Source organism: Nansenia antarctica (assembly GCF_963989245.1).
Source record: "Nansenia antarctica genome assembly, chromosome: 6".
NCBI classification, from domain to species: Eukaryota; Metazoa; Chordata; class Actinopteri; order Argentiniformes; family Microstomatidae; genus Nansenia; species Nansenia antarctica.
Window position 1 is genome coordinate 46,277,957 of NC_137676.1, and position 13,279 is coordinate 46,291,235.

Genomic DNA, 13,279 nt, shown 5'->3' on the forward strand with positions numbered 1-13,279 from the left:
GAGGGTGCACAAAGCTCCCCACTGCTCCCTACGCCATGTCATCTCGATTGTAAACACGAGAACAGACTACTGCAAAATGGAGTCAGAGAAGCACGCTTCTTATCTCCCTAAAGCTACAAAATAAGGAAAAGAAAGGTTAGCATGCAATATAGTGGTTTTTGATAGTACTGTGTATGGCGTCCTCCCTTTCATGAAATCTAAAGCCAAATATCTCAATGTAGGTTGGTGATGGCGACAGACAAGCGAATTACCTTGACGGTCTGTAACGTAGCAGCGATGCATAGCCTACATGGAATATCTGCGATAACAATGCGCCCCGAGACGGACAAATCAACATGCATGTGCATTTAATTGCCGTGACAAAAGACACTCGGCGTAAATAATGAAATTATTTCAGGTAAACACGTTACGGTAGACAGATGGAATGTGAGTCGCGACTGAGACGGGATGAAAACTACTTGGCGATTTAACGCTGAGCATGTCAATACATTGATAAACCTACCTCCGAGGACTGAACAAATCGTCCATTTCTGAAACCAAAGCTCTTAGGTTGGATGTTGACAGTTTGCCTACAGTGGTCGCTGGAATAAACTCTCCCTTTCCCACCTATTTCTAGGTGCTCAAAATGGAGGACCACGCAAACGCTCGGAGAAGCTTCCACTGAGCTTGTGCTGTGACCTCAGCCTCCACGCACGGCGTACCGAGCTCTCGTTTCTAGAGACCCGACTGAGCATGTGCTACGACCTTACACACAGACACACGCAGCAGGACACGGAATCCATCTCTCCTCGAATGTCTGCTCCATAAACAAGGCCGGATTGCAAGGCTGCAAACATACCGCTCAGCATACCAAACCAGCTGAGAAAGGGAGGGAGGGGCGCTATGATAGACTGTGATTGAAGGGGGCCCCGAACTAGGGGGTTCCCTACTAACAACAGTGGGGTATGCATCACAGCGACCGCTGCGGGCTTCTAATCACGACCAAACAGCACTGGGTCCCCCTCCCCGCTACGTGATTTACAGAGCAGCAATGTTCACTGCAAATACAATGTAACTACAGGTACCACTGTAACCCTTTACACCGGCTTGATCAAACAGATGATACATTGAGAGAACTAAAAATGGAGACAACTAATCTAAAGCAATAATTCCAGATTTACCTACATGTACCGTGCAGTCATGCAAACAGGTTTTAACGCCACGTAATGCAAATAATCATGTAACAATGATGTAACTTTGTAGAAAGAATGCTAATTCTTAGCTGTATCTCTGCTGAATTACCATGTCCATGGTTTCAATTTGATATGCAGGGAAATCCCTGTTGCAGGTAGCAAAACTACAATGAATTTTAAGTGGCAACCATGAACTTTAGGACCACCTCTTTGAAAATGATTACAGTGTCTGGCACTGACCTTTCATGGGCTTAAGTAAATGCCAGTCGACAGGCAAATAATAATTTAAGAATGATTACAAACAGTTGGGGATTTTAAATAAGTATTAGATTAATAATGTATGATTACTTTTAGATGTACAGCATTTGGATTCACCATTGTTCCTAAGAAATGTTTAGTTCGACTACTGTCTTTATAGGCTAAATGAAAAGGTCAACACAATCAACTTGTGTTCCAGCAGCAAAAAAACATGCAAATCTTAAACTGTGAGCAGACATCCTCCCAAATACGAAACGTTACATTTAGGCCCAGTAGAAAGGGTATAAATACAGACATTTCATGCTCTAATACTCCCAAGAAACCATAGAAATGTCAAGAAGGAAAAGCTGGATTTAAAATACCAGAGAAATCATGAAACATTATAGCAATAGAGGTAAGAAACCATTTCAAAGAAGTTTACACAAAAGTCACCTGGACTAACCATTACCTGAAAAATGCTACAATCAATCTCATAGTAACATTTATGAAAATACCTCACTACAGGCTCATCTACTAGGCCTATATCCTATGGGCAATCAATGATGCAGGGTGGGACCTTGCAGGGTGGTTTGTGGTGGCGGGACAGAGGGGTATTGATATTTTATTTAAACAGTTTTTATAGCTAAATTAAAAAATATATATATGAACATGAGTTCAGCAAAGTACAGCTAGCTTGTACAATTCCCTGTGATTACTTGCTGGTTAACTTGAGGTGCTAATAAAAGAGTTGACATTATTTTGGAGCTTTTTGAATCAGTGCATGGTGAGTTATCATCCAAACCAGAACAAATGTGGGACACATAATAATATCAACTGTGCCTGTAGATATAAGACCATTTAAACCTTGAGGCTTCCATGGTTCATCCTGCATGATTGTGGCATACAAGACTATTACCCTATGTTTAGCTTTAATCATTATGTTGCCTGCAGCAATGCATGACAAACAGCAGTGTCAGCATGAGCTCTATGCAGACACCTGTGGCACAGCAGCATCTACGGCCTCAGGGGTTTTTAGGCAAGGAGTGTTGAGACTGAAGACGATAAGAAGAGCTCAGTAATTCTTACCTGGTCTCTGGGTTGTACCCCAGGATATAGAAAAAGGAGTCAATGCGGGCTTTAAACTCCCTGGCAGCAAAGATGTCGGAGAAATGGGCAATATTACATTTACCCCTGAAAAACAGAAATACACAGACAGTTAGCTTTATTTGTGCACACACAGGTGTACAGTACAAACACGTCATTGATATCACTGCTATGTAATGCATCCCAAGCATCTGGCTTTGGGGTTTTCTATTGGAGGTGACACATTCAGCAGCAGGTATCTACTGTGTGTCAGTTTGACTTTGCTGTGACAGATGAGGCTCTGACTACTGGGCCCATAGGCCCCGGCTGAACCTGTTAGCCCGCCCTCGTCCGCGCTGGATGAAGTGTGGCAGACACCACAGGGACCTGGACGGGAAGGCAACCTGTGTGTGAGCTTCCAAACCTTATTACTGCCAACTACATCTTGATACCATTTTCACGTCCAGCACCAAGTGTCTGGGCCTATCAAAATAATAGGCATCACAGTGGTCTGGGAGCAGTCCAGCAGAGGAACAATACCTTCCTCACAAGATTAAAGGAATGTCAGCCTTCGTTGAAGCAGGGCATTACAGCATCCTGCTGGAATTCCCTGCGTTTATCTAAAGCTCCTATAATAAGTCAAATCAAAGGCCGCTCTGTGCAGGAGAAGTTGCAGCTAATTTGCCCTGAAATCAGCGCTTTTGGGAGACGTGGCTTCGAGTGCCTGCCGCGATGGAGCTTCCAGATGGTTTCGGTTAAAGGAAACAGAGAGGAACAGAGAGGTGGGGAGAGAGAATCACATGCGCATGGAGAGGAGAATATCTGGTTTCAGATCTAGACAATAACTATGCCTGTCCTCCCTTTCCTGGCGTTAAGCGTGGAGAGTTAGAGCGTGATTACTATCAGCCTGTGTCAGGAGTTCTAGGGAGGTTACATTGTTCCATCTGCACGCCGGCCCTGAAATACCTGGGTCAGATTTAAGGGTGTAAATCTCAGTAGCCTACTGTACCTAAAGAGCAACTTTTCTGTTGGTATTTTCAAGCTGTTATATCATTCAGTTTAGTACTACTTGCAGTTTAGTACTACTAAATGCAACATTTGGTTATACATGTAGGTTAGTGCCAATGTTGTGTATGTGTGTGTAACAACAACAATAATACTACTACTACTACTACTACTACTACTACTACTAATAATAATAATAATAATAATAATAATAATAATAGAGGCTGTTCACCTGAGGGCAGCAGCATGGTAAGTATCTACATAGTCGGAGATGAAGAGTTCTCGACTCTTGACCACTGGGTCAGTGATGACCAGCTCACGGCCAGTGTCTGTAGAGAAGAAGAAACCAGACAGTCAGAGTTAAGGCCAGACACACATTAACACACATTAGACACACAAACAGGCCTACGCATACCATTACAATCACACACACACACAGGTCAACTTGACACATGACTGAATAATCCAATCAAAACTAAGACAGACTTTGCAGTGCAGCCCTCTGCAGAAAGGACATGATCTTATGCTCACCATAGAATGACACCCCAGGGTTAAGGTACATAGTACAGTGACACCCCAGGGTTAAGGTACATGAGCGAGGAAAGAACATGACCGTGGATGTGTGAGTGACAAATGAGCGGAGTTGTAATGGGCTTTGGCGACTACACCGCAGCCTCGTCACATCCATTCTAATAAAGACCAAGGCCTTACTGTAAGGACAGACTGCCCTAATAGTACATCGAGGAAACAACATACAGACAAATACATTTGTCTTCCAGTCACATCATTGCCGGTGATGCAGTTAACAGCAGCCATATTGACTAGGGGTGGGACGATTAGAAAATGTCATGTCACGATTATCGTGGGCAAAATAATCGCGATCCACGATATTATCGCGAGAATTAAAAAAAAAAAAAAAAACTTTTTTTTAGAATGCCAATAAAACACACTGTAATCACTTTAACTTAGATTTTGTTGTATTTTTATTGAATCATGTTAATAACATTAACATCATTTTAAAAACAGCTTGACAAAAATAACAATCTTTAATAAAATCTTAAATAAGGTAATGATAAATTATAAGGTATCACTGCATAAATAAAGGAAAAAAATACTGTCAAACAAAACTTGAACACTGACACTTTTCTGTCATCAAACTGAGTGCTAGCCTTGTGGCTTAGAGACTTGAAAGCTTCAAGATAGGTTAAAGTGCAAATGTGAGAAATCTCAATTATTTTACTATTTATTTATAACATACGATTATGACATCCTCCCTCTCGCCAGTTTGGGGCAACATAGACTTCTCCCCTGGTGCCACGGATAGGGGTTTCAAGCGGTGGGACAGCAAAGGGATGGTTACTATCAGACATTTATATGATACGGAAATACTACTTTCATTTGACCAATTATGTAAGAAATATGACCTACCACGAAATGAGTTTTTCAGATACCTTCAGATACGAAGTTTTTTAAATAGCCAAAAAGACACTGGCCTCTGTCACCAACCCTCTCCGCTGGAGGAGATAGTCTCTGCTGGAAAGACGAGAGGCATTCTGGGGCTTGGGTATAGAGCACTTTCGAAATATGATAAAGGCAAACCTGCATTTACGCCCAAAGACTGGAATAATGACCTGAACATTAATACTGATGAAGCAACTTGGTCACTAATATGGCAATCGGCAAACGACATCTCAATCTGTAATAGGACGAAGGAAACGCAATTTAGACTACTACAACGTTTGCAGATTACTCCCCAACTTAGACATACAATGGATCATAACAAATCGGAAATGTGTACAAAGTGTATTACCGAGGTTGGGAGCTTTGTTCATTGTGTTTGGACTTGTAGATATATAGATGATTACTGGAAAGGTATAGTGGATAAAATTCATCTAATTCTAGATGTTACATTGGATAAGGACCCCATGTGTCTATTGTTTGGGTTGCCAGACAAACAACTTAAAGGTATGCATTCCAAAAGACTTCTGTGTATCCTCACTTTTTGTGCAAGGAAAAATATATTGCTGAAATGGATAGACTGCAAACCGCCTACAATAGCTGGATGGCACAAGGTAATTTTTGATATGATTCCTATGGAATATCTGACATATAGGTCTAAGTGTAAGATAAAGACATTCTATAAGATTTGGTCTCCGTTCTTAGATTATATTGGTACCAGACTGGCTGCCATTGTAATGAAAGGTTTGGTGGATTACACTCAAGAAAGTACACAAGACTAATGTGTAACAGATCTACAATGTATGGGTCACAATATTATTTACTGTGCTGGTGTTGTGCTGCCGCTGTGTTTAGGACTGTAAGACATGGATGCTGTCTCCGATGGGGGTGATCCCCCCATATATTATGGCATTTGTTGTGTCATTTTCTTTTCTGTTTATTTCTGATATGTGACATGGCCTCCTCCCCCCCCTGTTTTTTTGTTTTTGTTTTGTTTTTAAACATTTTCTGTTTATGGACAATGTACTGCATAACAAAGTGCAAAACTAGTTTTCTACTATTAATGGGACAATAACCTCCCCCACGGATACTAGTTGTTGTTGTTATGTCCTGTTGTGTACATGTCTCTGTGAAACACTGTGAAATATTAACCCCCCCCCCAAAAAACACGCATAGGTCACATACATTAATACATACAATAAAAACAGACAGACAAAGCAGTGTTTATAAAAGGTAGTGCCTATTTAAAAAGTCCAGTCATTTAAAAATAATAATTCACCCAAAAAAAAAAAAAAAAAAAAAAAAGATTATGACGATTATTCAACTAATTAAAATTCTCCACGATAAAGTTATCGCGGGTGTTTTTATCGCGATTAACGATAAACACGATAATCGTCCCATCCCTAATATTGACTGCAGCAGATCGAGCAAGAACATTATGTGCGAGAGTGTTGCAAATAGTTAGACAATAGGGGGCTTTTAGGGTAAAAGAGAATAGAAGCGCATCCACCAGCAAGACTGTCTTCAAGAGGATCAGACAGGTGTGTTAGCCGGGACCAGTTCTACTGATGGTGAATGCGTGCATGCTCATGGACCACATTACGGCACAGGTTATTTGCACTTCATGGACCCGCTGTCTGCCTGAAGAGAGTGTTACCCAGGGAACAGAGAGGACACCACGGTTGGAGCTCTCAGTGCACAGTGTTCTGTTTGGGATGCAGTTGACAGCAATGTCTTAGATCCCCTGTAGTGAAGAGAAGTGGTGTGTGTGTGTGTATTTGAATATGTGCATGTGAGTGTTTGTGTACACAAGGCATGCTCTCACCGTTCTCATTGTTCCGATCCAGCACCAGGTGTTGGTAGACAGAATCAGGGACCTCTGACTGGCGGTAGTACCATTTCACACTCATCAACAGATGGTCCCGTTTACTCTGCAACACAGAAGAGAGGGCAAGAGCATGAGGAAAGAAAAAAAAATCCCAATAAAATAAACAGACATCATTTGTTTGTTAACAGCGTCACAAATTGGCCTCTTGGCAAACAGAGCCTCGTGCAGCTCCTTGTTTATTATTCGCTCCGGCTCCTGCCAAAAAGCCCACAGTGAAACCAAGTCAATTAAAAAGGGATCGGAGAGCATTTAGTGCTTTAATAAAGTAAACAGCGAGAAGCCCATGTGTGGAAATGTGGAGGGGGGAAAAAAAGAGAGAAGAAGAATCATCAACTTATATTTCTCCCCTATTTAATTAAGAACATTCACTTCCCCTTGATGTCTTAGACCTAATGTGAATGTTTAAGTGATGTCAATATACTTGGATGACCTATAAATCCCACCACCAGCTTCACCATCCTTCATGGATAGGGACATAGGCTCTTTTACTCCTTCCTCCTGCAGTGGTGCCCTGTGAGCGCTGCCACCCACTGGCCCTGTGTGGCAATGCAGGTAAGTGAGAGCCTGCAATTCCTTAAGCTCTCCAGCAGGTGGCAGTACTGAGGCAAGGAGAGGGCTTCGAGGAGGCGTAAAAAAAGAAGAAAAAAGGAACAACCAAACTGAGGCCAGGGCCAGGGACGAAAAGGGCAAAACACTGTTTTCATTCTCCGACATGAAATATTTATTGTGCCTTCACACAAACCCAACTGACCGTTGAGAGGGTTTAAAAGAACATTAAAGAGACCGCAGCCCGGCTACGCTGCGACAGAGCCCTTCGGCAGCAGCCAGAAATCACAGCCATCTTTAACAGAGCTCCACATTACTGCACTGCCAGCACAAGCCCACAGAGCCACCACACTACCGAGGGAGGGAGAGAGAGAGAGAGAGAGGATGGGGGGGGGGGGTAGCTGCACCATGTTCATCTATTACAAGCTTCACTGTACAGCTAATAGCTGTGTGTGTGTGTGTGTGTGTGTGTGTGTGTGTGTGTGTGTGTGTGTGTGTGTGTGTGTGTGTGCGCGAAGGAACATGAGGTCAGTGTAAAGATATTTCAAGCCTTTTGAGTTCATTGTTCTGTCACGGAGGAGAACTTGAGGTGAGTGGAGCACGTGCAGTCCCCCCACCTCTGACTCACCCTCTCTCTATCCTCCCCCTCTCTATTTCTTCCCCCTCTCCCCTTTACAGACCCTTTTCCTTCCTCCCTCCCTTTCTCTCACCCCCCCCTCCCCCCGTGAGTCTGTGCCAGCTGCTGTTTAGCACGTCAGTCAGTCAGCTAAACGCCTCCCTGCATCTCTTCTCCTCCACATTACTCTACTCTACCTCTGTGTGATTATGTGAACACAGGGTTTCAACAACAACGCACCACACTGATGAGCTTTCAGATGCATTCCTAAGCACTGACACTCACGTGCACGCATACGTGCGCGCACACACACACGCACAGATGTGTGCAATGATGTCATATTCTTCTTCCTTTTCTCCCAGCCAGCCCAGCTCTCATCTAGCCACCATTTAAGTTACATTAAGAGATTGTCGCAAAAAAGTGTAAGTCATCTTGTGCTTGTACATACAGTGATGGAAATAAGTATTCAACAATTGTTTAATTCAACATAATATTTTTACACTGCAGCTATTCACATGATGACATTTAGACCAGACACTGGTAGCTCAATACAACTACACAGCTAAAGAAATGTAAGTAACATTCCAATCCATAAAAAACATTATGTGCAATAAAGAGGAATGACACAGAAAAGAAGTATTGAACACGCTAACTGAAATGTATTTAATACTGAAAATAGTTGAAGATATTAGGCCTTATTTGTTGGGGGTACTGAATAGCGGTGAAAATCGCCCTGAACCAAAACAAACAGACTGTGCTCCATCGTGCTAGCTAGCTAGTAGCAAAGAACAAAAAAACATTGCTATGTAACATTATCTAACACCTGCATGTTTAGCACATCACCACATGTTGATAGAATATGAACATGCTAAAAACATAACTGCACATAACTAGATGATGACAGTCGTTGCTTTTCAACACGTCCTAAAATGTAAACAAGACTTGTATCACCAACACTCACCGAGCACAAAGCAGCACGGCAGATGATACTGTGAATTGAAAACAAGCTGAGTTTGCTGACAGATTTTAAGTACCGTGTTTAGTCATCCTAAAACTGTTATATTGAGTGGGCATGGGGCACATTTTAAAAAACAAAAACCTTTTTTGTCATTTTGTCAAGCTGTTTGGGACTTCGCTGTTGTCATCCCCTTCACCAGCCACTGTCACATATTCAAAGCGTTTACGAGACAGTGTTACTAAACATGTAACCTAAACATCGACATTCTTTCCTATTAAACAACTCATGGCTTTGCTAAGGGTGTAAGAGCATGAACACACCTGCTTTAAACACATCTCTTAGAAGATGGATTCCACAAAATGCATAGCTGTGAAACACTGGCCCGGTGTCTCAACATGGCATAACAAGGTTCTAATTCAGTGTGCTTGTTGCACTCAAAGCAGATCACTGCACAGAATCCCCCAGTGGAGATAAGCGCACTCTCAGGCAGGAGGGAGCCACAATGCTGAATTGATTAGGGACATTCCAGGCTGCCTTTAGTGTAGAGCGGCGGCCATCTTTGTCAGTCCTACAGCAGAGGCTTCACATGGCCCGCTCTCTAAACCCTGGGAATGCTTCTCTTCTCTGGAGAGTGCTCAAGCTGTACTACTCAGGGAGGGGGGGGGGGGGCAAGAGGGAGGGGATGAGGGAGAGAAAGACAGAGAGAGTGATAGAGCGAGAGGCAGAGAGTAAGAGAGAAAGGAAAGAAGGGGGAGAGGAAGAGAAGGTGGGGGGGGACACAAAAGTAAAAGAGGGGTAGGGTGAGAGGGAGAGAAAGACAAGAGAAAAGAAACCTCCTAAGTTCTAACTGCAACTAGCCACTCTTACACCAAACACTCCAGGGTAGTAGAGCCCCCCATTCATTGAGCAGAAACATCTGAGAGTCATGCTTAAGGCTGCTCACAATGTCCACTCTTCTCCCCCCTGGTGGTTCTCCCTGTGCTGTGGAATTCCTGGGCAGACTGAAGAGCCCGGGGGTGGGGGGGCGGAGGGCGGAGGGGGAAGGCAGGCAGACAGATGCAGTGTGTTGGCCAGCTAACCCTCTGTGACTGTCTTCTCCTTCACTCTGGTTAAGCTGGCTGGCCCCTTGGCTCCCCTAATGGCCGTGCGGTTTCCTTTGTCTGGCCGCTTGTGTGCCCTCGACACTGGAGCCACCGAGCAGTGGCGGAGAGGACTGTCCACTGTGTAGAATCACACCGCTACAAAGGGTGGGAGTGGGTGTGTGTGTGTGTGTGTGTGTATAGAAGGGAGACAGGGGGCACTTTCCCTCCACAAGTTAAGGTTAAATGTGAAAAGGGAGCAGGGGTTGTGTGAAGGGGTTGTCATTTTGACCCTTTGTTGAGAGGATTTGTCGCGGTAAGAGCAGGCAGATTGCATTGAAAGATCCGTCGGCTTCAAAAGCGTAAACCTGAATATGGAGACTGGTGTGCTGTTGAGTCAATGTTCTTTTAAGCGGAGGGAGGGGGGACACCACATCTATGGAGGTACATTCAAGCCACTGGGGTCAGGGTGGATTCCGGCAGTTCCATTTCAAAGTGAGATGACATCATCGTGGACTAACCCCACCCTCCAAGGCTATTCATTGGTGGAGAGGGTATGATTGACAGCAGATGCAGCGAACCCCTTCCCTCCCAGCGCTAGGGCCCACATCTGTTTGGAGAGATTGTAAAACATGGCTGCCGTAAGCCTACCCCGGCCATGACAAAAGCGAGGGAAAACTATTTCAACCTGTACCTCTGGCGAGGGGGGTTAAGGGCGCTTGAGTTGTATCCCCCACCCCTCCCCCCATACACACTGTAACACAAGCGGTCGGCTAAGCAAAACCAGACCCCCGACAGCCCCCCGCACACACGCTAAGAGGAAACGTGTGTTTATTTTCCATTTTCTACCACTCTTCTCTTCCGTGGCGGTGGCTAACCCACGTGGTGACTCTCCTCTCCCCGAGTCCCAGTGGTGACATCCACAGCAGTCTCAGTCTCTCAGTCTCTCTCTGTCTGTCTGTCTGTCATTGTGTCTCTCTCTTTAGGATCTATGACTTCCTGAGGAGGTGGTGGCAGGAAGGAGATTCTAAATCCTGATGAAGGTGGGGAGGTCAAACGGAGCGCTGCTCAACATCACACAGTCCCGGCCAAGAAAACAGCTAAAAAGTGCCGTTCAAGGCGGATTGGAAGTGCCTTAACCTCTCTGCTGCGTGAACACCAAACAATGAACAAAAGCTTTATTGTAGTATTAGAGGGAGAGATGGGATCTGGGAGGACTAATCTTCTATTCAGACATGATATGATTAGAGAGAGAGAGAGAGAGAGAGAGAGAGAGAGAGAGAGAGAGAGAGAGAGAGAGAGAGAGAGGGCGGCAGGGAGAGCTGGGAGCTGAGGAGGACGAGCCCGCGCACGCAAGCACGCACACACACACACACACAAAGATGATGGATCTGCTTGTGAGGGTTTTCCACCCTCTCTGCCTCAGACAGAGAGCTCTGCCAGCACAGGCACTCAATAAACACTTCCATCTGGACAACAAGGAACACACTGAAGCAGTGTGTGTGTGTGTGTGTGTGTGTGTGTGTGTGTGTGTGTGTGTGTGTAAGGTACAAGAGGTCTGCTGTGCTCACGCAACCTTCAACATCTCAGCGATTGACAAAAGAGCAGGTAAACACAAAATGCCAGCAGACTGTGTGTGTGAGCCAGCATGCGTGTGCGCGCGCGCACACACACACACACACACACACACACACACACACACACACACACACGACACAGACAAATAACAGGCTTTTAAGTTAAGCACCACCATTCCCCGGGAAACACACATAAATTGGAGAGTGCAGGGAGAGGGGAGGATGTCAGAGGTAAGAGAAAGCACCTCTAAATCAGCCTGTCACAGGCAGCATTTCTCTCCTGATCTTCTCTCCTGTCCTCGTAACTGTGCCTGTCTGGTAGCTAGTGGCACTGCTATACCTCTCCCAGGCACAGACTAATAATGGTAAACAAGTGTTGATTACATGTTTTCTCCCCCCTGCAAAAGCCTGTGTACAGGTTACTCCTCCTCCGCCCGTCAACAAGAACAAATGGAGGGAGGGGGGGAGGGAAGGAAGGAGTGGGAGAGGAGGGGGAGAGTCCCAGCTGTGATGGCGGCGCTGTCAGGACCTTTGTGCTGCTCAGCACCGGGTGTCTCTCTCACTGCCTGCGCTATTTAGATATTAAATCCCCCCTCACTTTGAACACAGTGGGCCCATCTGTCAGCCTGGCTCCATATTGGATTTGATGAGCATTAGCTGGTTCAAAGTGAGGAGATTTTCAGTTGTCGCAGAACCTGCGTTTCTCCCCCCTTCGTGCCCTCTTCGGGGACAAACAAACACACACACACACACACCACTTTTCATTGACACATGCATTGTGCCCACAGAACAAGGCACACAACAAAACATGGCAGTGTGGATGTTATCTGGTCCTCTTGTCTTTCAGGCGGTGGGGGGATGGTGGTGGTGGTGAGGAGGGAGGATAATGAGAAGGAGGGGGTGACTCATGCAGAGCTCACAGATAATACTAATTAAGATCTGCTTCCCGTTTCCTTGAATCCATTAGACTGGGGCTGCTGCTGCTACTACTGCTGCTGCTGCTGTAATCATATTCAGGACGACAGCCACACTTAGACATTTAAGAGTCACAGCACTCCAGATGATCACTCAGCGCTTTGTGGCTGCTCTGCCTCGCTGCCAGGCCCTCCCTCCCCCGCACTAAGAGCAAATAGATTTAGAAAGATCCTCATTACAACTGTGACATGATGAATGCAAGACAAGCATCAGATTGGGGGGGGGGGGGGGGGGGTTAAATATTCATGTCTGAACTAAAAAAAGAAAGCGGTCGGTAAAATGCCTTCTTCAAACAGTCTGCCGTACTGTTGTAATGTTGCCAATTGCATATAACACGACGGATGTCATAAGTGGTCATTACAAATGACGTTACACAAGACACCTTCCTCTAACACACTGTCAAAATGAACTACCGATCTGTGTAATAAGCAGCTATAACAACCAGTGTCACAAAGATGTGGGCTAAAGATCCAACATGTTACCTCCTTGCAATGCTGAGCTGAACATACAAGAGGCGCCAATTACAAGAAACATACTGTTGGACAAACTGTCGACGGTTTTCCAAGATGGCAGGACTGACTGAGGGGGAATGCGCCGCGAAAGAGCACAAGAGGGAGAGAGAGAGAGAGAGAGAGTGAGAGACTCCCATAAAGAGCATTCAGCAACACACAGAGCATTAGGGACC

At 45.0% G+C, this 13,279-nt stretch overlaps 1 protein-coding gene across 1 annotated transcript in view; it reads right to left on the reverse strand.

Moving 5' to 3' along the window:
- Positions 1–13,279, reverse strand: part of rerea (arginine-glutamic acid dipeptide (RE) repeats a) — a gene marked incomplete at its 5' end in the record, with an annotated part of 72,112 nt that overhangs the window by 31,986 nt on the left and 26,847 nt on the right. The window contains 3 exon segments of the mRNA XM_080535036.1: positions 2,496–2,600; positions 3,730–3,826; positions 6,781–6,886. Of these exon segments, the coding sequence (XP_080391162.1) occupies positions 2,496–2,600; positions 3,730–3,826; positions 6,781–6,886 (308 nt within the window).